Source organism: Bos javanicus, chromosome 20, assembly GCF_032452875.1.
Source record: "Bos javanicus breed banteng chromosome 20, ARS-OSU_banteng_1.0, whole genome shotgun sequence".
Classification (NCBI taxonomy): domain Eukaryota; kingdom Metazoa; phylum Chordata; class Mammalia; order Artiodactyla; family Bovidae; genus Bos; species Bos javanicus.
In genome coordinates this window covers 9,263,240-9,291,199 of record NC_083887.1, presented here as the reverse complement: position 1 = coordinate 9,291,199, position 27,960 = coordinate 9,263,240, and the positions used below count along the sequence as shown (strand labels likewise).

General features: G+C 43.0%; 3 protein-coding genes across 7 annotated transcripts in view; 2 read left to right on the top strand and 1 right to left on the bottom strand.

Moving 5' to 3' along the window:
• Positions 1-4,915, top strand: part of MAP1B (microtubule associated protein 1B) — a 93,544-nt gene extending 88,629 nt beyond the window's left edge. For both annotated transcript variants that reach the window (XM_061393301.1, XM_061393302.1), the window contains one exon: positions 538-4,915. In XM_061393301.1, coding sequence (XP_061249285.1) covers positions 538-693 — 156 coding nt within the window. In that variant the 3' untranslated portion in view covers positions 694-4,915. The remainder of the gene's footprint in view (positions 1-537) is intronic.
• The window catches only part of PTCD2 (pentatricopeptide repeat domain 2), a 302,620-nt gene that overhangs the window by 151,426 nt on the left and 123,234 nt on the right, over positions 1-27,960 (top strand). The gene's annotated exons all lie outside the window — the stretch shown is intronic.
• MRPS27 (mitochondrial ribosomal protein S27) overlaps positions 15,586-27,960 on the bottom strand; it is a 103,887-nt gene continuing 91,512 nt past the window's right edge. For all 4 annotated transcript variants that reach the window (XM_061393305.1, XM_061393303.1, XM_061393304.1 and 1 more), the window contains 4 exons: positions 24,032-24,134; positions 21,085-21,227; positions 18,956-19,126; positions 15,586-16,747 (listed from right to left, as the gene is read on the bottom strand). In XM_061393305.1, the coding sequence (XP_061249289.1) occupies positions 16,508-16,747; positions 18,956-19,126; positions 21,085-21,227; positions 24,032-24,134 (657 nt within the window). In that variant the 3' untranslated portion in view covers positions 15,586-16,507. The remainder of the gene's footprint in view (positions 16,748-18,955; positions 19,127-21,084; positions 21,228-24,031; positions 24,135-27,960) is intronic.

Genomic DNA, 27,960 nt, shown 5'->3' with positions numbered 1-27,960 from the left:
CTTACTGAATACTAGGTAGAATTTAAGCTAGTAATCACTTACCCACCCCACTCCTCTGTCCCCAAACACACACACAAAGACATAAATCTTTGCTCTCATGATGAAATGTTAGTTAACATGCAATTAGAAGGTTTTCGGCTGCATTAATAACTAAAGCCCCTTTGTTTTAAATATGCAATATCTTTAATGTAAAACATCAGTTGTGTTAAAGAAAATACAAGAAATTCCACCTTAACTGAAGAACTTCTCATAATGCTAAAGAATTGAAAACTGATACAGATGAACTAACTGGCTAGTCATGACTTGCTTTTGGTTCTAGTCTTCAACTGCCCCAGAAAAACTAATTTTTTAGCAGCTTTATTCTGGTTCCTAGAAAATGTAAGTTGGTAAGTCCTATGGATTTTCTAAGGACAATAGAATATTTTTCTCTTTCCCTTTCTTTTTCTAATGGTCTAATTAATACCTTACTGCTGTTCTATTTTTCCCCACCCCATTTCTGGTTCTGCTCTTCAGCAGCTGTTTTCTCTCTCCCTGCAGGTGACCCTGATCCCGACTCATGACTCAGAAGTGATGAGGGAATGGTACCAGGAGACCCATGAGAAACAGCAGGACCTCAACATCATGGTTTTAGCAAGCAGCAGCACAGTGGTTATGCAAGATGAATCCTTCCCTGCATGCAAGATCGAACTGTAACAACCAAGGTCAGCCGCACCACAGGATTTGAACTTTGTTTCCAGAAATTCTTCGATTTGAAACCACCTTTTCTAAAAAAAAAAGTCAATTCATCTAAATAAGTCGCTGAACTGTTACCTGCCAAACACTATACTGTGTCATGGTGATACAAGTCACTAATATTTCTCAGTTTTTGCTGATTGCTAAGGGAAGTAGCAGTCTTCCCACACTAGGGTTCAAGTTACTGCAAAATTACCTACCCCAGTTCATCTCTGCTGAACATTTGGAAACCATGCACTAGCAAACCCAACTGACTTCTGCTAAGGTAGAGGCATTTGTCTTAGAGAGAAAGAGAGAGAGAGAGAGTGCGCGTGCACAAGAGAGGGAACACAGGACAGAGAGAGAGAGAGAGAGAGAATGAGAAGGAAAAAAGAATGCAAGAGAAGGAGATGTAATGGTAAAGAGTGCTGGTGAGATACCAGAGAGAAAGAGAGCAGGGTGGGGCAGGGAGGAGAAAATAACCAACAGTCACGTCTGCATTTTCTGTCTATTCTGTTGTCTGCAAAGTTTGTAACTTGTGTCAGTCTGAGTCATCAAAAAGGGTCTTAATTTCCTAAAACAAGTTGGCTGGAAGAAAAGAACAACACTTGTTATGAGGGCATGTGAGATTTTTCACGCCTTAATTAAGCTCCTTCAGTTTGAAGGCTGCACACTGACATAGTGTAGGGAGTGTAGACTGGACATACAAGTGGTTTGAACCCCATTCAGAACTCTCAGACTCTTCAAACACACAAGTAGATTGATCTAAGGCATGTTCCCAGCATCTGTGCACACAGCTAGTCCACTCTGAGTCAATTAACCTGCATGCGGAGACACCCAAGTCCACCCCAATTAACAAGCAAATACCAAAGCAGTTGGGAGTACATAGGTAGACAATTTGCCTTAGGAAGTGACTTGAATGTACAAAGATACTTGATGCACTTATTTTTTAATGTGAGACAGCAAGTTTATAAAACATCCGTGTAGGATTATAGATACTCCAGTTACAGGAGCATGTGTGTGCATGTGGGAGGGGTACTTGGAGCTTACCTGATTGGTGCAACAGTCTGATGCTGAGCATTGTGTTGAATACCACCTCAGGCCCCTCAGCCAAACAAGTTGAGCCTGTCTTAGCTTCTTTACTACTGCAAGTTCAAGACTAAAATGGCTTCTATGATCAGAACTGGGAAAACAATGAATCTTAATGGTGGAAGAGGTTCTCAGCAAGTGTACAGTATTTAGCTTCCTTTGTCTTACAGTGGCTTTTTTTTTTTTTTTTTTAATTTTCCATTAATTTCAGCATAATTATGGGAACAAGTGTACAGAAGAATTTTTTTTTTTTTTAAGATATGTGGGAACTTTTCATAGATGAACTTTTTAACAGATGTTTTCATTTACAGGAAAATGCACAGAAAATTTTCAAGTGACAGTCCTTTTTTTTTTTAAGTGTTTTGTAAGACAAAAAAATGAGTAGTGTTTTTTGAAGTTCTGGTGAAAACTGAAGTCTGATATTGCAGTAATATTTATTAAAAGTCCATCCTACCAGGAATAGTAATACCTCCCACCCCTTGAGTCCCATAACAAAAATCTGGGTATGTGCTATTTGAGAGTGGGGGAGAATGGCTAAACTTTTCTAGGCCTTTATAAGTACATCACCCAGTGGTATCCTGCATACTTCTTTCAAGATCTTCAACCATGAGGTAAAAGAACCAAGACAAGTTCAAAGGATCCTAGCAAAAATTTGCTTTGGGATTTTCTTTTCTGGGAAAAAAAATTCATTGAAAGCAAATGAATTTCCAGCTCCTATGGTTTATTATGTAGAGTTCAGAGATCATGTTCATCATTGTTATCACTGAACTGTGAACCTGGGAAGCCAGTTCATGATTAAAACTGACGTCAAGTTTCAAGTTGCAGATCAGCGCACCCAGTGTTCAGATGTGGCAAACTTTTTGGTGACAGCTGTTCTGGGCTCTGTCGCCTTGTGTCTCCTGCAGACTCTTAAGACCTACGGAGTAGTCAACAATCACCTCGTTTTATTTCCTATGTAGTTATTTATTTCAGAATTAACATTTTAGTTTATTTTTGTCTGATAAGTGTGTGTTTTGCACTGCTAACTACTATGAGGGTTTAAACAATGCTTCTTCTGGGTCCCTTCACTGAGGACCTAATGCAGTCTACTTAATGCTGTGAATTACATTTTTCAAATGTTTAATTTTTAAAAAAAATTAATCTATTTTTTTTAGGCTTCTCTAGAAATGCAGCTTTTATTTATTACCCTGTTTCTTGGAAGTCCTTAAGAACAATGCATTAAGGGTACAAAAAGTGAACACATGATAGGAAACTCATTGACAAAAATGGATTTCAATGAGTATAAACTCATCTACTTCAAAGGTGTTTTAAGAGCCAACCTACGATACTTAAGATAATTCTTAATAACTAGTTGTTAAGTTGGTTCACAGAATTCATTGGAAGAGAAAGAGACTTCCAGCCTTCTTGCCAAATTCAGACCTCTGGTTGATTTTTCTTTGATAGAAGATGGAATTGTTTTCCAATTTCCCACATTAATTTACCATGTACATAATTTTGCTTTAAGAAAAAAACCAAACATTTTAGGAGAATTATAGCCAGTCTTCAAATATAACCATTCTATCCCACTCTTTTTCTTTCTTTCTTTTTTTGCTTTGGAATTTAGTGGAAAAAATACACAAAAGCTGTCACTGATCAGCTGGCTCTTTAAATAGATAAGTACCTTTCTCCATCCATTATTCTCAGTGATGACCACAGAGCCCAAATATCACAGGAAAACCAATATTTACATTATAGGTTGCTCCTGTCCTTCCAGACACCTTTCCTACCTGTGTGACTAACCTAATTTTGCTAGTTCCAGAAATACACAATTAGTTTAGAAACAGCCATCACAATGTACCATGTACATTCATGGTGAGAGCTAAAGATTGACACAGACTTCTAGGAGCTTTATTCATACTGATTATGTAATCCAATTGTATAGATTGAATATTTGAGTGGAAGGAATTTACATTCTGTTTAAATGATGGGATTCCATTGAGATATAGCACTCATGATCATGACCTTTTTGGTAGTATTCTTAAAATTCTACAGAGACTAAATGTTAGAGATGATCCTCCATTTTCAATTTTAACTAATTCTATCCCGTTTCTCAAAACCCAATCCTTGTGCATGCTTTTCTCAGTCTTGTGGTGGGACTGGATACAATGACTGACCTTCCCCTTCACCCCTCCCCCAACCCTTATATGCCATTTCCCATGGAGTTCAAAAAAAAATTTTTTTTAACCTTACATATCATAGTGAATGGTTTCCCCAGTGTATATGAATGTTTTAAGTGTCTCCAATAGCTTACACAGTTTAGGAGCTTTCCAATACTCATTTAATAAGGTTTAATCATTTGCTAATGGAAATTTTACCACTTCCCATTTTCCCTGTTACCAAATTTCAGCTCTCAGGAGCTGTTCTGCAATTCTGAAATTGCTTTTCTTGCCTCTTTAGTCACCTGTCACAGGAGGTTCTTGCTCAGTAATGATATGGTGAGTTAGATTAATAACTTTTTTTTGCACTTCAGATTTAGAAGAAACGATCCTGTTTCCATTTGAAAGGAACTGTAAAGCTTTTTTATCATTTAACCAACTGAACAACACACCAAAAGCAGCCTAGGGATGAGCACTTCTTTGAAGGCGATTAGGTTATTCACCTGGTAATAAAACTATTTACTATGGAAAAAAAAAAATCTGTGACTTTATTCATTTTAAAAGGCAGCATCAAAAACTGAAAAGGAAGGGAAAAATAAACAGCTTCTCTGTACTCATTTGGCGCTCCCCCCAAAAAAGGAGCCATTGAGATGGGGCCTTAAGACCAGGCTGCCCAGCAGAAGGCCCTACGGCCCTTCCCCCGGGAGGGTGGGGCCTGGGCCCTGCCGAGAAGCACCTCCCACTCCTCTCTCTCGTCCTGAATGGTGTTTGTGTCGGTCCGCAGCTGTGTATGGTATTACGTCTTATAATCCTGCATCACTTCTATCCTATCCAGTCATATCTAATGTAGAAAATTAGTTTCCAGTGAAAGTAATACGTAGTGCTTTTATGATATTTGTGTGCAATATCCCCTCTTCCATTGAGGATATTTGATGTAAAAGAAAAAAGAAAATCAGTTCCACAATAAAAATACAAAAGTGGGTGTGTGTGCTGTGCTGTCTTTGGTTGTGTATTGCTGTTGGGCGCGTCGGAGAGTTGGGATCTGCTGCCCCCAGAGGTGTGCGTTTGTCGGGGGTTCTTTTACGAGGGTGATTATATTCTTTGCAGAGTGGGTTCCCTGGTTTTTGGTAAACTTCTGAGAGGGCCCTGCTACTATTTTTACAACTGCTGTTGCTAAGTCACTTCAGTCGTGTCCAACTCTGACCCCATAGTCAGCAGCCCACCAGGCTCCCCCGTCCCTGGGATTCTCCAGGCAAGAACACTGGAGTGGGTTGCCATTTCCTTCTCCAGTGCGTGAAAGTGAAAAGTGAGTGAAGTCGCTCAGTCGTGTCTGACTCTTAGCGACCCCATGAACTACAGCCCACCAGGCTCCTCCATCCATGGGATTTTCTAGGCAAGAGTACTAAAGTGGGGTGCCACTGCCTTCTCCAACAACTGCTGTTATCTTTTATAGCTAAGCCCGAGAGGACCTTGGGGACAGAAACTGGAAGATCAGAGAGTTAAAATTATTGCTCACAAAGAAAAAGTAAATAGAGCAGTGTAGCTGAAGGAGGATATTGAGAGGGTTTCCTACTAAATTATAATATAAACCCCCAAACCAAGTTCTTATTCCTAGGTTTGCCATACCTGGCTGTGTGACCTCAGTCACTTAATCTGTCCTGAATTTCTTTCTTTACCTGTAAAAAATGAGAAGATTTGACAAGATGGTCAAACTGGATGATTCCTCCAAGGGCTGACTTTCTGGAGCTCTACAAAGCCATCACACTGTCATTGTATCTTCGCTTGTTGTTCAGTTACAGAATAAACCCTGTATAACATAATATGCTGTGAATTAGGTTCACACCTTGGAACTAGAAATTGTTTAGGAAACGTGATGATAAATAATAATAAAAAGGAAGGACTCCCTTTAATCATTCAGTGATTATTATACCTTTACTCCATACCCAGCGGTGGGAAGAATGTGGGGTTTGTTTAAAGGTGAGCAAAACGTAAAGTCCTTCCCTAACTGGTCTCAGTGACAGGGACTCCCCAAATCCAAGGATGAGTGTAGGTGACTGTAGGAAAACCAGCAGATGTGAAGCTAAACTGAGGCCAGGTGCACGTGTATCAGTGTTTTAGACAAAGCAAATTCCAGGCCCAACTGCTCAGAGGAAGGCTCAGGGCATGTTGGGAAGCACAGACTGCCCAGAATGGCAGGATGCAGGATGGGAGGCCCCAACACCTCAACTCCCTCCACAGAAGACATGCCCACAGAGTGACATGCCAATACTTAGTCCTGTCTGTCTTCAGAGATGGTCCTTTGGCCTCAAAAGCCCACTGCAGCCTGTCTGGAGTCATAATGATGTTCATTTGTCACAAATACTCCTTATAATCTTATACTGTGCCTCCAAGTCATGAGGCTGGTAGATGGGTAGAAGTTGCTGTATGCCAGAAGGCATTCTGAAATCCCTCCAGAAGTTAAAAGGTTAAGCATGTGAACACTCAGGGTGGGAAATCATGACCAAGAGATTTTAATTACATCTGTCAGATTAAACAAAGATAAGTTTTCTATTCTACTGCCAAACGACTGGGTTCCAGGAAGTCTTTCTGGCCTGAACTTAAGAGTGACCAAGCAACCCGGTTTGCCCAGGACTGCCCTGGTTTATGCACAGGAAGTCCTGAGCTCCAAGAGACCCCTCCCTCCCAGAGAGCCCCCAGTGCTGGCCACCCAACCTGAACCCCTCCATGTGTTTCTATGCCGCCCCTCCGCCCCCACCAGGCCAGCTGGTCCTGTTCTATCGTACCCTGAAGGGAGCTTTTCTTCAGTTGCTGTTCTATTTTGCAGGCAAATTAACAAAGTTCTGTTACAGTACTAAGACTACATTTTCTTTCTCTTTAAAAATGTATTGCTCATTCTAGATGCTTCTCTGTCCTTATAATCAGTCATCTTTCAACACACTCTTGACTCATGAATTCTTGGTCTCTTGAGTAATCCTGGATTCCACCATTTCCTCTTTGAGCTTATACTGTACCTCTTGGCAGTTCACTGGAGCCACACAGGCAGACTGAGTTTTGGTCAGTCAATTCCTTTAATATGAGCTGCTGCTGCTGAATCCCTCAGCCGTGTCTGACTATGTAGCCCTTTGGACTGTAGCCCACCAGGTTTCTCTGTCCATGGGATTTTTCAGGCAAGAATACTGAAGTGGGTTGCCATTTCCTCCTCCAGGGGATCTTCCCCACCCAGGGATCGAACCTCTGTCTCTTACGTCTCCTGCATTGTAGGTGGGTTCTTTTACCCGCCAACCATGTAAGCAGTTCTGGCTAATTCTCTGGGGGTTACCAGCAATGTTTCTCAGATGGTGGCGCATCATCATAAGGCATGAAAAACAGGCACAGTTCTGTTTCACAGCTTCGACTATGCCCCACTCAAACCAATCATGCACGCTACTTTTAAATGCAGTCTCATGGATTTCAATGCTGTGTGTCAACTGATGGCTTTTATAATTTCTATCTCTAGTCTGTACTTCTCTGATCTCCAAACTCATACATACAGCTGCTAATTAAAAGCTCCATTCTGATGTCCAGTAGGGTCTTTAAAATATCCCAAATCAAATTTAACATACTCCCAAATAAATTCCCAGTCTCCCCAAACTGCTTCTCCTCCTAGGCTTTACCACCTCAGGAAGTGGCACACACTTCATTCCAGTTGCTCAAGTCAAAAATCTTGACCCGTTAGAAATTCTGTGGGCTCTGCCTTCAAGACACTTCCAGTCTAACCCCTTCTCACATTCACTGTTGCTACCCTTGTTCAGGCCAGTCATTTCTCCCCTGGATGACTGGTCTCCTGTTTCCTATTTTTGGCCTCCAAGCTTATGCTTTTCATTGCACCTAGAGTAGAGCAATCCTCTAATAATGCTAGGTTATATCATGCCATCCAGTGCACAAAACCTTCAAATTTTTGTGGTTTTCATCTTGGAGTCAAAGCCAAGGTCCTTACTAGCGGGCAGCAGGCCTTCACCACCCATCCCTTCATTTACCCCTGGTCTCCCTGGCCTCATCTCCCTTGGCTTCCCCACTTCCACAGTCTGCTCCAGCCATACGGGCCTTGCTCTTCCTCATGCACTCTAGGCACGCTTCTCTCCAGGGTCTTAGTACTGGTGTCTTTGTCTACTATGCTTTTGCCCAGCAGACTCCAAGATCCTCAACCTCATCTGCATGGGTCTCTTTTCAAATGTCATCTTCTCAAAAAGGCCTTCCCTCACCACTCTACATTAGCCTGCAAGCTCTGCCACTTAACCTGAACTCTCCTTCCCTCTTCCTTGCTTTCTCTGTGTCACCACATGGCATATACACTCATTATCTATCTCCTTCCATAGACTAGAAACACAAGGGAAGGGATCTTAGACTGTTTTGTTCCCTTCCATATCCTCAGTGACTACTTTAGCCATTCCCGACACATACTAGATGTTCAATAGATATTTGCTGAATGACTGAATGAAAGAAGACACTTAGTTTCAGCTCAGCGCAGTGATTATATGGGGTGGTTGTATGAAAGGGGTTTGGAATTAGACAAACTTGCATTCAAACACTGTCCTTGCCACTCGTTAATTGTGTGGCCCTAGGCAAGTCATATTAGTCAGTTTCCTCCTTTGCAAAATGAGGGTGATAATCTCTGCCATGCAGGATTACATAAGGATTAGAGAGGATTTAATTAGGTATGAACAGGCATCCACAAAGAGTTATTAAGTACAATTTGTGTAATCGAGATGGGTACAGGACTGCTTGTGACTCGGAGCCTGGAGACACTGACACCCGAGAGTGGTCCAGCAGACTGAGGAGACGAGCATTCTTGCTTACTCCACACACAATCTTAGGCACATTAGCCTCAGCATTTTAAGAATTGCAATGTTGAACTCCGCAGAGATGAAGCATCCTGGAAACCAAAACACAAAGCAAGTTCTCTTACCCCTGGGTATATCAGAGGATATAGTGTCCCTTTTATAAATCCTTTATAAACCTTCCCCTAAGTCCTCCATCTACCATTTAAAGCCCATAATGGAATTTATTTTCAGATGCTTTTTCTAAGGATAAACCACTTTCTAAACATGTCCAGCTCAGGTCTGGAATTCTCACGTTTATGCATAATAAATACACAACCTAAGAGTTTTATTTTAAACCAAGATCCCAGTAATAAATGCCACAATCTCAGGGGGTACTGTTACCATCCTTAGTCTGGACTTCCTTGTTACCATACAGGTAATAACATCCTCAGGGCAGCCTGCAATGTAAGTGAAAAGGCCAAATCAATGGGGGAAGAAAAGGTTATTATTAAATGAAGAAGCTGTTATTTGGAATAAAGGTGATTTTCCTAACATCACTTTGCTTGCTGAAAAGCACTTTTCTCCATGTTTTCTAAAGTAAGATTCAAAACATCATTTTCAGTTTGAAATTTCATCTTTGAAGGTTATTAACAACCTCTGAATTAAAAGAAAATCACACCACATTTTATGATTCACTGAAACCAAAGCTTGCTTGAACCCATTTCCAAACTCGTCCCCCTCTCAGCCACGCAACTGGCGGCAATGGTGTCAGGTTCTGCTGACTCCGGAGAGGAAGCAGCTTCATGGAACTCAAGGCTCCTAGTTCCAGGTACAGAACCCAGAAAACAAAATCATATAAAGCACAGACAACCTAAGGGCTGGGAGAAAACATTCACACATGATGCAACCAACAAGGAATTAATTTCCAATATACAACAGTTTGTACAGCTCAATAACAAAAATCCAAACAACCCAATAAAAAAATGGGCAGAAGTCCTGAAGAGACATTTCTCCAATACAGATGGCCAATAAGCACATGAAAAGATGTTCAACATCACTAATTAGAGAAATGAAAATAAAAACTACAGTGAGGTATCATCTCACACCACTCAGAATGGCCACCATCAGAATGTCTACAAAAGAAATGCTGGAGGGGTTGTGGAGAAAAAGGAACCTTCCTATACTGTTGGTGGGGATGTAAATTGGTGTAGCCACTATGGAGAATAGGGTGGAGGCTCCTTAAAAAACTAAAGTTACCCTATTATCCCAGCAATCCCACTCCTGGACATATAACCAGGAAAAGTCAAATTCAAAAAGATATATGTACCCCAATGTTCACAGCAGTACCTACAACAGCCAAGACATGGAAGCAACCTACATGTCCACTGACAGATGAATGGATAAAGATGGGGTAAGCATACACACCGCGGAATACTGCTCAGCCATAAAAGAGAATGAAATAACGCCATCTACAGCAACACGGATGGACACAGAGATTGTCGTGTTAAGTAAGTCAGAGGACGACAAGTACTGCACGGTATCACTTATGTGTGGGATCTTTATGTGGAATCTTAAATATGATACAAGTGAACTTACTAGCAAAACAGAAACAGACGCACAGACATAGAAAACAAACTGATGGTTACCAAAGGGAAAAGAGGTAGGGGGATAAATTAGGAGTTTGGGATTAGCAGATACAAATTACTATGTATAAAATAAACAACAAGGTCCCACTGTATAGTACAGAGAACTATATTCAATATCTTATAATGAATTAATAATGAAAAATATACATATAAATATAAAACTGAATCACTTTGCTGTACACCCAAAACTACCATGACATTGTAAATAACCATTTATCCTTGCCCATACGGACTTTTGGAGAAGGCAATGGCACCCCACTCCAGTACTCTTGCCTCGAAAATCCCATGGATGGAGGAGCCTGGAAGGCTGCAGTCCGTGGGGTCGTGAAGAGTCGGACACGACTGAGCGACTTCACTTTCACTTTTCACTTTCATGCATTGGAGAAGGAAGTGGCAACCCACTTGTGTTCTTGCCTGGAGAATCCCAGGGACGGGAGAGCCTGGTGGGCGGACGTCTATGGGGTTGCACAGAGTTGGACATGACTGAAGTAACTTAGCAGTAGCATACGGACTTTTATCTGAAGGGATAATGGCCCCACCCTCTGACACTGCATATTTTATAATCATATACAGTTAGACAAGAGACAAATAATGATTTTTCTAGCCTAAGAAACATCATTTGTAAATGAACCATTTACACAAACATTATTCTTGGGTCTCATCAATGTTACTGCAAAAATTCCTGTGGATGCCCAGGTTGCATACCTTACGGCAGGGTTTGTAAACTGGACATTACTGACATTGTGGACTGGACAGTTCTTGTTTTGGCGGCTGCCCTGTGCGCTGTAAGAAGTTTAGCAGTATAGTGTTCCTAGAGTCAGTAATATGCTACCAATATTTCATTCAGAGTGAAAGAATAACTTTGATAAACTAGTTTGATTATTTGTAAAATTGACAAGATACACCCATTTGAATGCAGAGTTCCAAAGAATAGTAAGGAGAGATAAGAAAGCCCTCCTCAGTGATCAATGCAAAGAAATAGAGGAAAACATCAGAATGGGAAAGACTAGAGATCTCTTCAAGAAAATTAGAGATATTAAGGGAACATTTCATACAAAGATGGGCACAATACAGGACAGAAATGATATGGACCTAACAGAAGCAGAAGATATTAAGAGGTGGCAACAATACACAGAAGAACTACACAAAAAAGATCTTAATGACCCAGATAATCACGATGATGTGATCACTCACCTAGAGCCAGACATCCTGGAATGTGAAGCCAAGTGGGCCTTACGAAGCATCACTATGAACAAAGCTAGTGGAGGTGATGGAATTCCAGTTGAGCTATTTCAAATCCTAAAAGATGATGCTGTGAAAGTGTTGCACTCAATATCCCCAGCAAATCTGGAAAACTCAGCAGTGGCCACTGCTGAGTTTCCAGGACTGGAAAAGGTCAGTTTTCATTCCAATCCCAAAGAAAGGCAATGCCAAAGAATCTTCAAACTACTGCACAATCATACTCACCTCACACTCTAGCAAAGTAATGCTCAAAATTCTCCAAGCCAGGCTTCAACAATACGTGAACTGACAACTTCAGATGTTCAAGCTGGTTTTAGAAAAGGCAGAGGGACCAGAGATCAAACTGCCAACATCCACTGGATCATTGGAAAAGAGAGTTCCAGAAAAACATCTACTTCTGCTTTACTGATTACGCCAAAGCCTTTGACTGTGTGGATCACAACAAACTGTGGAAAGTTCAAGAGATGGGAATACCAGACCACCTTACCTGCACCCTGAGAAATCTGTATGCAGGTCAAGAAGCAAGTTAGGCATGCACATGGAACAACAGAGTGGTTCCAAATTGGGAAAGAAGTATGTCAAAGCCTTGCTTATTTAACATATGCAGAGTACATCATGCGACATGCTGGGATGGATGAAGCAAAAGCTGGAATCAAGATTGCTGGGAGAAATATCAATAACCTCAGATATGCAGATGACACCACCCGTAAGGCAGAAAGCAAAGAAGAACTAAAGAGCCTCTTGATAAAAGTGAAAGAAGAGAGTGAAAAATTTGGCTTAAAACTCAACATTCAGAAAAAACTAAGATCATGGCATCCAGTCCCATCACTTCATGGAAAACAGATGGGGAAACAATGGAAACAGTGACACTTAATTTTTTCGGGCTCCAAAATCACTGCAGATGGTTAGTGCAGCCATGAAAATAAAAGATGTTTGCTTCTTGGAAGAAAAGCTATGACCAACCTACATAGCATATTAAAAAGCAGAGACATTACTTTTCCAAGAAAGGTCTGTCTAGTCGAGGCTATGGTTCTTCCAGTAGTCATGTATGGATGTGAGAGTTGGACTATAAAGAAAGCTGAGCTCAGAAGAATTGATGCTTTTGAACTGTGGTGTTGGAAGACTCTTTAAAAGAGTCCCTTGGACCTCAAGGAGATCCAACCAATCCATTCTAAAGGAAATCAGTCCTGAATATTCATTGGAATGACTGATGCCAAAGCTGAAACTCTAAGACTTTGGCCACCTGATGTGAAGAACTGACTCACTAGAAAAGACCCTGATGCTGGGAAAGATTGAAGGTGGCAGAAGGGGACGACAGAGGATGAGATGGTTGGATGGCATCACTGACTTGATGGACATGCATTTGAGCAAGCTCCAGGAGTTGGTGATGGACAGGGAAGCCTGGTGTACTGTAGTCCATGAGGTGGCAAAAAGTCGGACGACTGTGCGACTGAACTGAAAATCGACAACTTTCCTATATGCATATCTGATATCCACAGCCAGCCAGGAGTGATGAAGACAAAATGCAGTTTGGAGTCAAGGCAACACATCCCCAAGGAGAGGAGACAAAGGTATCTGTACCTCATTATTGTTTCTTCTTACTCAAACAATCTGCCTTTCTCTTGTATTTTTTCTTATTTTTGCTTGTGGGGATGGTAGGGAGGTGCAGGGTAGGTGTGGGCTGTTCATTTCAGTCCAGTTTAAACTAACTTCTGTTGAACATCTATTTTACATGACTCCACAGGGCAGATGAGGACCATATCTGCCCCAGGACAGCATGAGCCAGACCTATGTGACTCATCAAAGCACAAGGCAGATGATGGTGATTTCCCTTCATTAGAGCTTTCCCAATTCTGGGCTTGAAGTGCTCTTCCTGTGAACACCCACAGCACTCTGTGTTTCTAATGATACTTACTAGTCTATCAAGGGCAGGGCTTTTTCAACCTCTCCCTTATTATGTCAAGCAGAAGATCCAAGATACATCAAAAGGCACTTTTGCTCAGTAAACTAACCACCATCATCCATCAAGCATGATAGGGCCTCTGCGCTGGCCTCCTCTGTTAGAATATAAGTTATCTGAGGGTAGAGTCCAATGCTGACTCATCTGTGAAGACTCCATGGCTCTCTTATGATGCCCAGCACACAGCATGTGCCACAAACACTTGTGTGGGAAAGCCATGTCAGAACAGAGACAGACTGCCCGCTATAGTCACCAAGCCTCTACGGGGAAGGTCAGGGGTGCTAAACAGAGCAGACGGCAGAGGATCACTGCAGCTAAGATGCAGCAGAATGAAAGCCAAATCCTCAGGGTCTGATGAGCCTGCAATGAACCAGGAAGTGGAGATACCCTTTTAAGAAGTCTGAAGACAAAAGGAAGGAGAATGACAGGGTGGTAGCTTTGACTGATGGCAGGATAATGGCTTTTTAGTTTTTGGAAGGGAAGGAAATCCTGGATAAGACTGTAGACTTGCGGAAATAAGGGAGCTGTGAGGTTGTACTGTGTGACCTATGTCTTCTTGATAAAGGAGGAGGCAAGAACATCTGCTCACAGTTCTGGCGGGGCAAGGGTCTGGGGTTTAAGCAGACCCAGTTGAAAAGCTATTGAGGTAAAAATGAGAGTTAGTAAGAGAAATGAAAAGACTACTGAGCTGAGAGGCCATCTGTAAACCTGTAGAGAAACCAGTCAGGTTGATTTCACAACTTTGTATACCAAACTCAGTAGGTCAGAAGCAGACAGAAAACAAACAGTGTGTGTCAGTCTCCTGTGGCTGTTGTAACAAAAGACTAAAGACTGAGTGACTTAACAGAACAGTACTGGGGGCTTGAAGTCCAACAGCAACGTGACGCTAGGGCCCCGCTCTGACAGCTCCGGAACACGAGCCTTCCTCGCCGCTTCCGGCTTCTGGCGTTGGCCTGTCATCCTCGGCTTGTGGGTGCACCACTCCTTTCATGTCGCCATCCTCTCCCTGGGAGTCTTTACCCGGCCTTCCTTCTATCTTTTGTCCAAAATTCTTTTTATAATTTTAACTTGAATATCTTTGTAAAGACCCTATTTCTAATTAAGGTTAGTTTCTAAGGCACTCGGGTCAGGGTTTCAACATATTTTTCAATAGTGGTGGGGGGGGGGGGGGCGGCCACAATTCAACCCCGTAACATGTGGCTCCAAGGACAGAGATCTGTGCATGGATAAAGGGAAAGAGAAGAAATTATAGAGATGCATCAGTGGGATGGCCAACCCAGGGGACCCAGACTGGAGGGAGGGCAAGCAAGGTGTGAATTTTGGAGATCCAGGTGGTGATCAGTGACAGCGTAAAGGGTTTGCAGGTAGGAAGTAAGTACAAGGAAGAGCTGGTTCAGCAGGAGTCACGTGATCAAAGGGAGATGGGACTTCCAGCTCTAAGATCTTGGATCAGTGACAGGAGGCTGGCGGGCTGGCTCTGACTACGGGGACATGGTTTCTTGTAGATTGGAAGTAAAGTGCGACAGGGACAGGGATAGATAAGAAGGAAAATGGAGGCAAACTTACGAGCTGAAGTTATCAACCAGATGCTTCATGCCTCTTGATGAAGTAACGGAGTGGCTGAAAAAGTCCCCCGGTAAATTGGAATGTCAGCACTGACTTTAGGTCATGATCCTCTACCTGAGCAAGTCTCAGGCCCTGTGTCGGATGCTGACTGCAGGTATGTATGGAGGGAACACGAGCGAGCTTGACCCCACATTAGTTAGTTTGTAAGTGAGTAGTTTTCTCATTCAAAAATGGGCTAATAGTACTTCCCTCACAGGCCTGCTGGAGTTGGTGCTCAGGGCCTCCTTGACGGATGTTTGTTGTGGTGGTGGTGGTTTTTATTACCATAAATGCCAAGTCTGATAGAGGAAGATTGAAAATATGTTGTTCAAAATCATAGTAGCTCAAAATCCCCTACCTCTCCCTTCCCTTACTGTGAAGACAAAGAATACACCACATGATCCTAGAACATTTATTTCCACAGGTTCTTGATAAAAGAACACAATCCTGTATAAAAGTATACAGTACACACGAGGGCAAAATTACATAGCAAGCCACGGCTGCACTGACACCTTCCACAGGGAAACCCCAGGGAGGAACTTTCCACCTCCTGACAGTTTTATCATCATTCGCATTTCCAACGCACTGCAAGCCCCATCCCACCTCTCACTTTCTCCAGCCTCTAACTGAAATGTGTGTTCATAAGCTGTGCATGTGTGTACAGAAGACTCACTCTACCTACTGGATGGGAAGCTGAGACAACAAGCTGTATGTCACCCCAGCATGGAGGGGAGCCAAGCTAGGGAGGCTGCAGAGCCAGGCCTAGCTCTATCCTCCAGAGTTTTTACATGCCACTGGGGTCTCTGAAATTCGAAAGCCAGAAGGTCTTGTGCCTGCTCCTGTACTGAACTTCTCCCAGTTCAGGTCTGGGAAGGGCAAGCTCAGGAGGAGAGCCTGCACTTAAGGAGACCAGGGAGGGAGATCCCAGCGCACGCAGGTGGAGTCGGTGGGGGACAGAGAAACCTTCAAAAGCTTGTGCTTGAGACTGGGTTCTTCAGTCACGTCTTCTCCCACTACCATTGCTAAGTACCAGGGACTTTCAAGGCTCAAAATTGACCTGTCTCCCAGGAACTCCACGACAAGCCTCAAGAGTCCTTAGATAGGGTACCTAGCTGTGGCTTCGGTCTGACCACTTGCCACTTTGGCGGTTCCACAGCCTTCCTGGCGTCTGGGTGGGTGATTATGTGGCTTGATGTGTGAACAACGTGGCTTCGGTACCAGGGGGGTGTGCTTTAAGAACAGGAGAAAGTGGACAGAGGACACTGAGGCTGCTGTCACCGCGAATCCTGAGGCGGTCTGGGGAGATCCTGTGGGGTCTGGTTAGGCAGCTGCCTTTGCTGCCCTTCGAGCCTCGTGCTTGAGCCTGGCCTTCTCTCTCATCTCCTTTTCTCTCTCAATCAGATTTACCAGCTCCAGATGCCACTCCTGCAGCTTCTGTTCATAGGTGGCGATATCCTCTGCTTCACAGGTGGGGAGCTGTTCCTTCACAAGCTGGGTGGTCAGGGTCAGAAGGCTTTCGGATTCAACTTTGCCCAGAGCCTGCAGCTTAGAATGTAAGGCCTGTTGGAACAAAGGGCAAAAACAAAACAAAAACAAGGAGATGTGGAAGGGGCAGGAAGAAGAAAAATAGAGAGAGGAAGAGAGAAGAGATTAAGTCATTGCAAAATCTGCACATATTCTGCTCACAGGACAAGGTACTTTACTGGAAGCCTGTCACGCTGCCTCTCATCCAGGCACCGATAGCTTCTGCTCTTTGCTTTCAGTGCAGCGATTCTGCTAAGATGCCCCACATGTGATTTCTTCCCCTTCACTCACACACAATAAATGGAACTCCATATGCTGTGATTCTCTGTATAATTTGTTTCAAACCACAAAGACTGCAAAAGTATAAGAACCTCCATTTCCTTTCTCACCAAGTAGCAAACCCCATGAAAAAGGACCCTAAGATGCAAACAAAATGGTAGAAGCAGCTGATAAAATGGAGTGAACCCATCCATAGCTTTTCCTTTAGAAGAACTGGGATAAATGTTTGCCTAAACAGTTTTCCTTTCAAAAGACGGAAGTCATGTCAAGGCTTTCTTACTAATGGCATACTAAACAGCTCCCGTGAGTGCTTTCACTATTATAAGCCTCCCCGTGCTGTGCTTCATGAAAGGTCAGCCTTGACATTCTGACTGCTTATGGCTCCATCTGAAATGGCAGCTCGATTTGGTTGCTATTGTAATATTTCTGGAGGAGTAAAGTACTAAAACCACTAATCTACTTAAGTGCCTCAAGATGTAGATCAGAGACCCACTTATGGCCCCAGATTTAGCATATACCACATATCCCATGTTCCACAAAATAAATGCAATTTACTGGCATATGTGATGAGGCCTGCTCTAACAGCAGGGGCTGAAAGGTAGGAAGGGTCCATGGGCTTCAAGCAGCAGCCAAAGGCCTCACGTGATGGTTCAGTCATATAAAAATAAACCCCAGATTACCTGGGACTAATAAAAATCAGGCACCAGGAAGAAAAGAAAGTGTCTAACACACAGCAAGCAGTCAAGAAATACTGGCCTCTTTTCTTTTTGTGAATTAAAAAAAAAAAAGGATTGTGGAAGAGCAAGGGCTAAGAATTTAATGCAGACACAGATCTCTATTTTCTGAAATTAAAGATATAAGAAACAAGGAAAAGGTTGTAAGTTTTAGGAGTGGGCAATATGAATATGGTGAATGATAACCTCTGGGCCTATGCAGAGTTTTTTGCTTTTTAGCTTTTCTAAACCTGCAAAGTTAAGAGGAAACAACAAGTATGTAAATTCTTAACATAGCCGCTAATTCTCTGTGTACCCTGAAAACATTGATTAACCTTCCTTTTTCAGTTTGGAGGGCAGTTGAGCAATGACCTTAGAGAAGACTGGGAAAAACAGCCAAAAGTACCAGAATCCTTCTTAGAACATGCGGAAATAGATTTCCCAAAGCTGGCTCCATTCCTGCAAAGATTTAAATGTGGCGGCCTGGCAAAGTGTATATCCCTCTGGACCAAAAGGACACCACCTTGGGTCAGCGGGGAGGGAGGGAGGTTTTCTGCTTCACATGATGAATTCTCCTTCAGGCAGCACAGTTTTTTTGCTTTGCTCTAGACAGATGAGAAACACAGCAAGGAAGAGGCCAGGGGTTTAAACTCTGAACATGGCTCTTCCTCCCTGACTCTAACCACAGAGCATTTTGAGACACACAGTTGAAGGCCACTAATGGCAGCCTAAGTGCCAGAGCTCCTGAAAAACGGCAGTGGGAACCTGCTAACGCTGTCCATGGAGCCCAGACGGCATTTCCAGGGGCCTTAGCACATGCCACAAAGCTGAGCAAGAGACGATACCTGCATTTCATCTCCATCATACTCAAATGAGGCTTTGTGGTTTCTACTTGGGTTTCTGGAGATCGAGAGGGTTCAATCTCCAGCTCCTCTTCACCCAGGGCTGCAGTCAGGTGCTTGCTGTGGGAAGGAAGGCTATTACCCGCCCGTCAGAGATGAGTGGTAGGTAATGACATGTGGCCTTAGGGAACAAAACTGTGACCGATTCGCTCAAGTACAAAAAGGGGTATAAAAATTCCATTTGTTTCAGACCACTTCCTGTGTAAAGAGACAAAAGTATGATTTTTGATGACAAGTTTTCAATGCCCTTCTGTGCAACGCTGATGCATGACAGGACTGCTTGTCTGTCACCACGGCAGAGAAGCACATTTCACACACAGCTGAGGGGCCTCGACTCTGCCCTGACTCACCTCATACCGTTCCACGTATCGGGGAAGCTTGGACTGTTCGGTTTCCTCCACGTCCAGCTGCTCCATCAGTTCCTCTGACGCCGGGCTCTCCTCACCTTCTTGGGGCTGCTCCTCTGGAAACTCCTGGGCCGGAGCAGTCAGAGCCTTCAGTGCCCTGTCCAGCACACCCAGCTGTGGAGCAGAAAGGGGCAGAGACTAAATACCCTGTGGCCCTGAGAGCACTGGGGAGGGAGGCTGGAGAAGGGAAAGGGAGGGAAGCCTGGGACCTAAAAAATCACGAGAAGAGTTCTCTTATTAAATTACAGAAACCAGAAATGGTTATGTAATTTTACAGTAGAAACACCTTGTCACATGGCATGGAACACTTAGTACAAAACAATGGAACAATAAGCAAACTCAGAATTATCTGTGTAAGTGAATCAGCAGAGTGGCTTTTGATTTCACTTTTAATCAGCCAGGTAGGAATCCAGGAATTATGCCCGATGGGCAATGAAGTAACCATCCCTTCCATGTCTTTCTTCCTTAATTGGTTTGGAATTGGAAGAACGGGAAAGAAAAACCACTACAGACCACAACCAACAACCGGCCATTCTGAAAGTACGATAAAGCCTCTGAATCTAGGCGGGGGCCTCCTTCAGAGAAAAATTCAACTCACAGGACATTCAGAGATTAGGGATCAGCCAATCTATATATATATATATATGTCGATAAAGACCAGACAGCATATACGAAATTTATTGTAAGAGGGGATTTCTGTGACTTAGAAAGTAAGTAAATTATGAAACAGAAGGTTTCTTTCTTGTTTTGACCCCTCTCCCCTACCTCCTTCATTTTGGGGCAACCTCCTTTGAGGAGGGCCTGATCATCAGAGATGGGACAGAAACAGCCTCAAGGCCAGCATTAATACCCATATGATACTGATGAATTCTGTCCACGTCAACTCAGAACAAAAAGCCAGAAAAGACTCCAAGGCTTTGTAATGCCACTAATACATTATACCCAAACCTGACACATATCACATTCAATGCTGACATCTGAATCACATTTCTATGAAGTCAGAACACAAAGAATGCAAGTCTGGCTCAAAATGCAGTAAGTATTTCCCTGGCAGAGCATTTATGTCTAATTTTGTGTTTCAATCACTAGTACTGACTATAGCAGGGTTAAAACATGAATATATATTCAGAAATGTGTATGCTTTGGTATAAATGTCTCACAGAGAACATAATGACTCACTAGACATTAGTAATAAGGAGCCAGTAGAGGGACGAGACTTCTGTATCCTGAGACCAAAATGGAAGCCATGGGGTGAGATTGAGTGATAGGGTCAAGGCTAAACAAACAGCTCAAAGTCAGCTTTCACACTCTGTTAACGAAATAACTGATGTCCTTTGAGGCCTGACTCTGGCTACAAAAGCTGCTTAAACAGAAGCAAGCACTATGACTCCCTACCGGGCGTAAGCTTGCCACATGTTTTCCCATGGCTTGAGCTAAGTCTAGGAACTCTGCAGAATGAAGAGCCCGAGGTGACCAAGGGGGATGAGCTTTGAGGCTGATGGGAGGACAGGGTCCTAGTCTGGACAAACCGAAAGCCTTAGAACTCTGAAAGGGACAGCTGGTCCAGACCTCCTCTGCATCATGCATTCACCACAGAATGATTTACTGGGAAGAAAGAAAGATGGCGCCACGTCTACTGCCTAAACTCATTTCTTGAGAGTTTAGGAAAACTCTGACAGGTAGTCAGTCTCACAGGACTACACGAAGATACAGAAATGCCAAAAGTAAAAAATAAAGTCTTCATGTCTTTTGAGCTTCTACTGAGATTTTACTTTGGTGGTGGTAGTGGTAGAGGGTAATAAACAGTATTTTACTGAACTCAGTTTGAATTTCTTGGGAGAATAGTTTTCCTCCCAGACAGTGAACTATACAATCAACGTGAATCTTATCTTCTAGTGCTTGTCAGTAACACTGAGAATGTGGTTTTTTCATTCCTTTTCAACTGAGTAAATACATGAATCTATAGAGATAAAGAAGGTGGGGCTGGGGGAGACAAGGAAAACAAATCCACATCTTGACTTATAAGGGACAGGAGATGCTAAATCCCCCAGAATCAGGGCTGGGTAACTCACCGCTTCCCTACACAGCTTCCCATCCTCTGGGGAGGAGGCCACCTTCTCCATCACTTGAAGGGCTCTGTCGAGGTAGCCTGGCCGCCACAGAAGGGGCATGTTATGGTACACAGCCCGCAGCCCCTGCTGCAACTCCACCTTCCCTGTGCCCAAAAAGAACAATGAAGAAGGCTTAGCCGTGGCTTCCCACTACGTCTGAGACTGAAGACTTGAAGACACAAGTGAATACTCAGCTGGCAGCTTGAGAAATGGAGGATCATTTCAAATCTCTACCAAGACTCATCCCATTCAGTGAATAAGGACATCTCAGAATGATGATGAAAAACGTGGTAAAAGTCAATGTACATACTTTTCAGTACTGTATGGACTTATTATTTTTTTTTTACTTTTTCATGTGGACTGCTGGTGACTATCGCGAGGGCTGAGGGAAATTTACAGAGGTCACCATATCTGCCTCTAAGTAGTGTGTGTGCATGCATGGTAGGTCGCCTCAGTTGTACCCAACTCTGAGCGACCCCATGGACTGTAGCCCACCAGACTCCTCTGTTCATGGGATTCTCCAGGCAAGAATACTGGAGTGGGCTGCCATGCCCTTCTCCAGGGGATCTGCCCAACCCAGGGAATGAACCCATGTCTCTTACGTCTCCAGTATTGGCAGGTGGGTTCCTGAATGCTAGCGCCACCCGGGAAGCCCGCCTCTAAATGGAGCTACCCTTATAAAACAAAGCAAACAACTGAAATACGACTTTTGTTTCAAGACAAAATGTTGCTCCAAAAAAGAAATTTTACAACTTTCTTACACTGAAAAATTGTGCCAACATCTGACAACTTTCCTTGCCAGGAAATGTTTGACATTTTTAAAAATGCTCCAAAACAGTCCACTGTCCTTATGAAAAAAAAAAAGAAGAAAATCTCACTTTACTCTTTCTTTTAGTTGAGCTGCATCAGCATTTTAATTATACAGTCCTTGTCATCCTTGTGGGTCTCAGGACATGAGTGTTTCTCTTGGAACCTCGAACAATCGTAACTAGAGCTGAAGATGTGGCTGGCTGACAGCAGGGTCCCCCAGTGAGGAGGGAGGCTGTCTTGGGATTCCTGGGGGAATAGAGATGTTCTCTGAACTAACGACCAAAGTCACCTTGAGCTGCTGGGTCTTAAATCTACCTTCACGTATCTTTCCCGGGAAGGAGGATTTGGGAAAGCTGTAGTGGAACATAAACAGACAAAGCTCATCAGGTGACAGCTAATTTTAGACCTTTAAGATACTTGGGGCTGGCTGCAGTCACGTTCCGGGAAGCTGCTTATGTTGGAGGTAAACGAGGCTACACCGCACATGACACGCTGAGAGCAGGGGGATCTGAATCTGATGCTGCCAGATTCAAAGCACTCAGGCCTCTGCTCAGAATCAGGAACGACAAAGTACATTTCTTGGCCCTGACAACTTCCTGGACAATTCATGCAGTGATACATTCCTGAGTGCTCCTCTGAAGGTAAATGCAAAAACTTGTAATTAATATCAAAAGTAGATGGTAAGAGAAAATGATTTTTCTTTTAGTTTTCACAATATATTTTATTTGATAATCTTATAAAATACATTTTAATCTCCAAATCATATAAGCAACACCTATGCCTCAACAAAAAACTAATAAACTGATTTAAAAACAGACTAAGAACTTGAATAGACATTTTTCCAAAGAAGACACAGAATAGCCAATGGACATGTGACAAGATGAGCAATGTCATCAACCATCAGAACCAAAATCAAAAGTACAATATCATCTCACACTCGACAGGATGGCTATTATCAAAGAAACAAAACACAAGTGTTGGTGAGAGTACGGAGAAACGGGAACCTTTGTGCATTATTGGTGGGAATGCAAAATGGCACTAACTGCCATGCAAAACGATAGGGAGTGTCCTCAAAACAAAATAAACTGTCATATGAGCCAGCAACTGCACTCTTGGGTATTTATCCAGAAGAACTGAAATCAAGATCCTGAAGAGATGCTGGCACTCCCATGATCACTGGAAAAAGTGATTTTTAAAAAGAGTGGTCAACTCTTTTGTTAGTCTGAGAGCCGCCCAGTGAACTCCTCTGAGTCTGTTTCTACCAGGATCAGCACCCGAGAACGCCACACTGCATTTCGATGGTGAAGATCAACTCCAAAAGCAGTCAAACTGCTATAACTTAGATGGTTTTCAGAAAACAAAGGTAAAGGGCAGACATAGTATATGATTAGGAGAAGGTAGGAGAGAGCATGGAAGGCTAATGAAATAATATGAATTTAATTAACTCTGTAAATCAGGACACATTTGATGCACACTTAGGTTGAATGTTATGTGCTCAGATTTGCTGAGAGCCAAGGCCGCTCCTCAAAAGGCCCTCCCCTGCTGCCTGTCTGATTCAATGCAGTTGGGCTCTAAAGCAAAGCCCGCTGCCCTGTGTGTGGCACACTCACACTGCACTAGTGCGTCCCTCTGTGCGCTCCCACAGGGCCACTCTCTGCAATCCTCTTCCCTCACCTGAAAACAATACCCACAATATGCATTCAATGTTTTTCCTCCTGGACTTGGGTTTAAAGAGACAGGAAGATCTTTTTAATACCGGGGAAGAGTCTACTGGCTGGTTCTCCCAAAGGAGGACCAGAACTTTCCTTTCTTTATCGCTTCTTCACACTGTTTACCACTGAATATAATCAAGAGCCATCAGAACTAGTTCTCACCTTGCCAGTGGCGAAAGGTTTTTAAATCCCACTTTGTTGTCTTACCTAATAACTATAAGGCCATCAAAGTCCAGTTTTATGTCTAAAAATGAAAGCTGTACTGGAATTTCACAAGTCTAAATCAAATTATAATTTTATTATAATTAAGAAGTATAATTAAGAAGTAAAAGAAGGAATCAGTTCCTATCCGTGAAGAACAATGTTAGTAAGGCCCTCCAGCTTACCAAGAAGTGCATAGCCGTACAACTGGGAACTCAACCCCACCGAGTTCTTCTGCTTCAGGCCTGGGAGTAACAGGGAGGCACCGAAGTTCCTCTCCTCTTCCCACTGAAACAGAATACAGCAGGTCATGGTGTAGCCAAGCAATGCTTACTGTATGCAGAAATGTGAGCATTAATGACACAAGAGGGAAAAAGAATATGCTATAACATTAGGTAAAAGAAACAAAATAATCATACTAAAGCTCCATGATAATTCTGACTTTGTAAAGAAAAGATATTGGTTTGATGAAAAATGCAGAACAGAAACGCCCAGTATGTTAACAGATTTCTAGGCAGTGAAATTATAAGCAATTCTGGTTTTCCTCTTTGTGCTTTTCATTCCTTTCTGAATCTGGGGCAGTGAATAACAGCTCCTTTTACAATCAGAAAAGCAAAACAAAAATAAAGAGCCTACTCTGGATCAACACGGCCTCGAGGCAATCAATAAAGATTACCCACGCTATCGGCTCTGTACTCACATTACTATGACACGACAGAGCAGGCTTTCTGAATTTTAAACAATTCAGCAATAAGACTCCTACTTCATAGTGTTCAAGTAAATACAACTATTAGACTGCTTTTAGACAGATTAATGCCTCTTAAAAATAAATTAGGCAATCAGAAACACTTAGTGATCACTTCTTTCAACCCAGGGTGCAACATTACACTTCAATAAAGTTGAAGCCTTTTGAGACACGGGGAAACGGGAGGCAAAAACACAAGCACTGCTGAGGCTGCTGCACACGCGCAATGGCGGTGACAGGGCTCACTGTGACCGCAGGCCCGAGCAGCACCTTGGCAACTCCCCGCACAACGAGAGCCCTGATCATCTCGGTGCCGGCGCTGTAGGAGCACACAGCAGCCCAAGTCTTTGTTCTGGCTTAGAAATACAGAATGCAAAGCTCAGGTGGCCCTGCATTGGTCAGAGAATGAACAAGGTGTGCAAGCTACCCCTGCAGCCAGGGGTAAGTGGGGCACCCCTGGTGTTAATGGGCACCAAAACCTCTTTCTTGGGAATGACCTTTGTGCAATGCAAGTGCAATTTCTTAAGGTTTTACTAAACCTTTGAAACAAGCAAAGACCTTGGGAGAAAAACAAAGCCTCCACAGGCGCTTCTGCAGCACACAGAAGTTAAGAGAGCTGGTAATTAAGGAGGTCATTTCACTTTCAAAAGCAAATCACTCAAGCTTTGATTTCCCTCCACATAAACTGCATGAAAAGGGGCTCAGGGAATAATAAATATGGAACCTTAAAGATGTTTTTCCTTTTCTTTAGGGAGAAACATGATCCATAGTATCAGGATGCAACAGGGGCTGAAGGCCAAATGAACAGCATCCTTGCTCTGCTAGAATCGATGGGGGGTGGTGATGGCGGCTGCAATGGTGATGCTTCCAAAAGGACTTTGACAGAGGTAAATGAAAACAAACGAATGTGTTAGATATTTTCTGACGACTGTCTGGAAATAACTCAACTACTGTTGTTTATATGAAAGGCCACTGATGTGTTAACGTAAGATATTAGGTCTCTTCCAAGCCTTCTACCACATGTACTGTTATGGACTAAAACAGGAGCTATTTTCAAGGTTTCCTCATTTCATGCTTCTGCTTCTCCCTTAATACAAAGCAAACCCTCCTTCTCTCCCTCCCTCTTGTATTCCCCTTCACAGTCAAGACATCTGCTCGCTGTCTCCTTTTGCACTTCTGACTCACTCCATAATCCACTTCAACTTGGTTTCTGGCTCCATTATTCTGTGCCCTCATACCACTAAATTAAATGTTCTTCGTAAGAGTCCTCATCTCACCCACCTTCTCAGGAGCATTCTACATGCAGACCATCTTCCCATGGCATTTGTCCCAACAAAGTCTTGATTCTCCTTTTGGCCTGTGGCTCATGTATAGACATTTATATATGGATTTATAAATTACATCTCCAGTCCAGATTTTTCCATTCAGATGTCAATTTCCCTTGGGAAATCTGACTGTCTCAAAGGTATCTCAAAATGTAACACATTCAGAGCCAAACCAGTGATTTTCCTCACCAAATGAAGCTTTTTCCCAGAGTGCCTTGTGCAAACACCCGGCAGCTCTTTCGGGCCTCCCTGGTGGCTCAGACAGTAAACAGTCTGCCTGCAATGCGGGAGACCTGGACTCGACCCCTGGGTCCGGAAGATCCCCTGGAGAAGCAACTGGCAACCCACTCCAGCATTCTTGCTTGGAAAATCCCATGGCTAAGAGGAGCTTGGTGGGCTAGAGTCCATGGGGTCGCAAAGAGTTGGCCCCGACTGAGCGATTAACACAAACTAGTCAGAAACTGAGGTCAGCTTTCACCCTTACCTCTACATCTATTTCCCTCCCCAACATGTTCTTTGCCTCCTAGATACAGCAATCAACTACTCTCTAAGCTCCCAGCACGTTCTGGTCCCCACACCACCAGCATCTCTTGCTCAGATGACTATGATAGTTGTGGCTAAGACTGGATGGGGGCCAGAGTGGCTGTGGTCAGAATACTTAGATCAGAGCACAAAACTGATCATGTTACCCCATCTGCTTCAAACTTTTCAGTGGTTTCTTGCTATGTTTAAGATGCAGATGAAACAGCTTCGCATGACCCACCTTCTCTAACCTTTATCTCATCCTACGATCCTCTCTGTGGCAGTTAGACTTTCTAACTTCCTACCTTCTTCTATCCCCTTTCTGCTGACAATGTTCTTTCTGCTTCAGGGCTTTTGCATGTGACATTTCCTTTTTTTGGATTGTTCTTTCCCTCTTCAGTCTGTTAATTCCTATTCATGCTCCAAATATTAACTAAAGAAATACTTCCTTAAGGAAGTCTTCCCTAACTTATGTTTAAAATAAAAATAAACTCTCTACCATACAGTCTTTATAGTGCTCAGTATAGTCACGTGTTTTATTTATTAAATTTTTCTTTTCTGCCACGCCATAGGGCTTACAGGATCTTAGTTCCCTAAACAGGGACTAAACCTGGGCCAGGGCAGTGAAAGCACCAAGTCCTAACCACTGGGCCACCAGGGAATTCCATGTTTTGTTTTAAATGCCTATATTCTTCTTAGATTATAAGCAGGAAATGTTTGTTCACCATCGTAAAACAAGCACTTGAAACACAGGGAATACAGCAGTTGCTCAAAATATATTTAATGAACTAATGAATGCGAGGTATGCTGCAGGCTATGACATTCATTTTAGAAAAACAAAACACACCATAAATTTTTTACAATTGGGGCTAGGGTAGATGATCTTTCCAGTTTCTACCCAAAGCAGTGTTTTCTGAGGTTACCTTTGAGGTTAAGGGCAAAGTCTGTAGGGCCAGACTGCCTGGCTTCATCACTTATGAGCTCGGCCACTGTATGCAGTATCTCTATGCCCTAGTGTTCTCATCTGCACGGAGGTGAGAGGATTGGATGAAATGAATAAATCTAAAACACCAAGAACACAGGAAGTGTAAAGTAAGTGCTATTTAAGTATTAGCTACTGTTATTACTGCTGTTACTCTTAGGGGAGCAATAAACAACTGGAGAAGGCAATGGCAACCCACTCCAGTATTCTTGCCTGGAAAATCCCATGGACAGAGGAGCCTGGAGGGCTACAGTCCATGGGTCACAAAGAGTCGGACAAAACTTAGTGACTAAGCAACAACAATGAAGAGATGAAACCAAAATTTGGTATTCTGGACTGACCCAGAGCAACCTTAGGAAAATACTGACACAAAATAAACAACCAGAATTTAATACCAGAAGCTGTGGTTAAAGCTAGCTGCCTCACTGCTTCATTGGCATGCCACATCCAACTCTCACTGATCATCAGTTACCTATTTCTGAATGTGTGAAGTGCACTCAGCATAGCTCATGTTTCAGAATGTACATAAGGACTTTCACT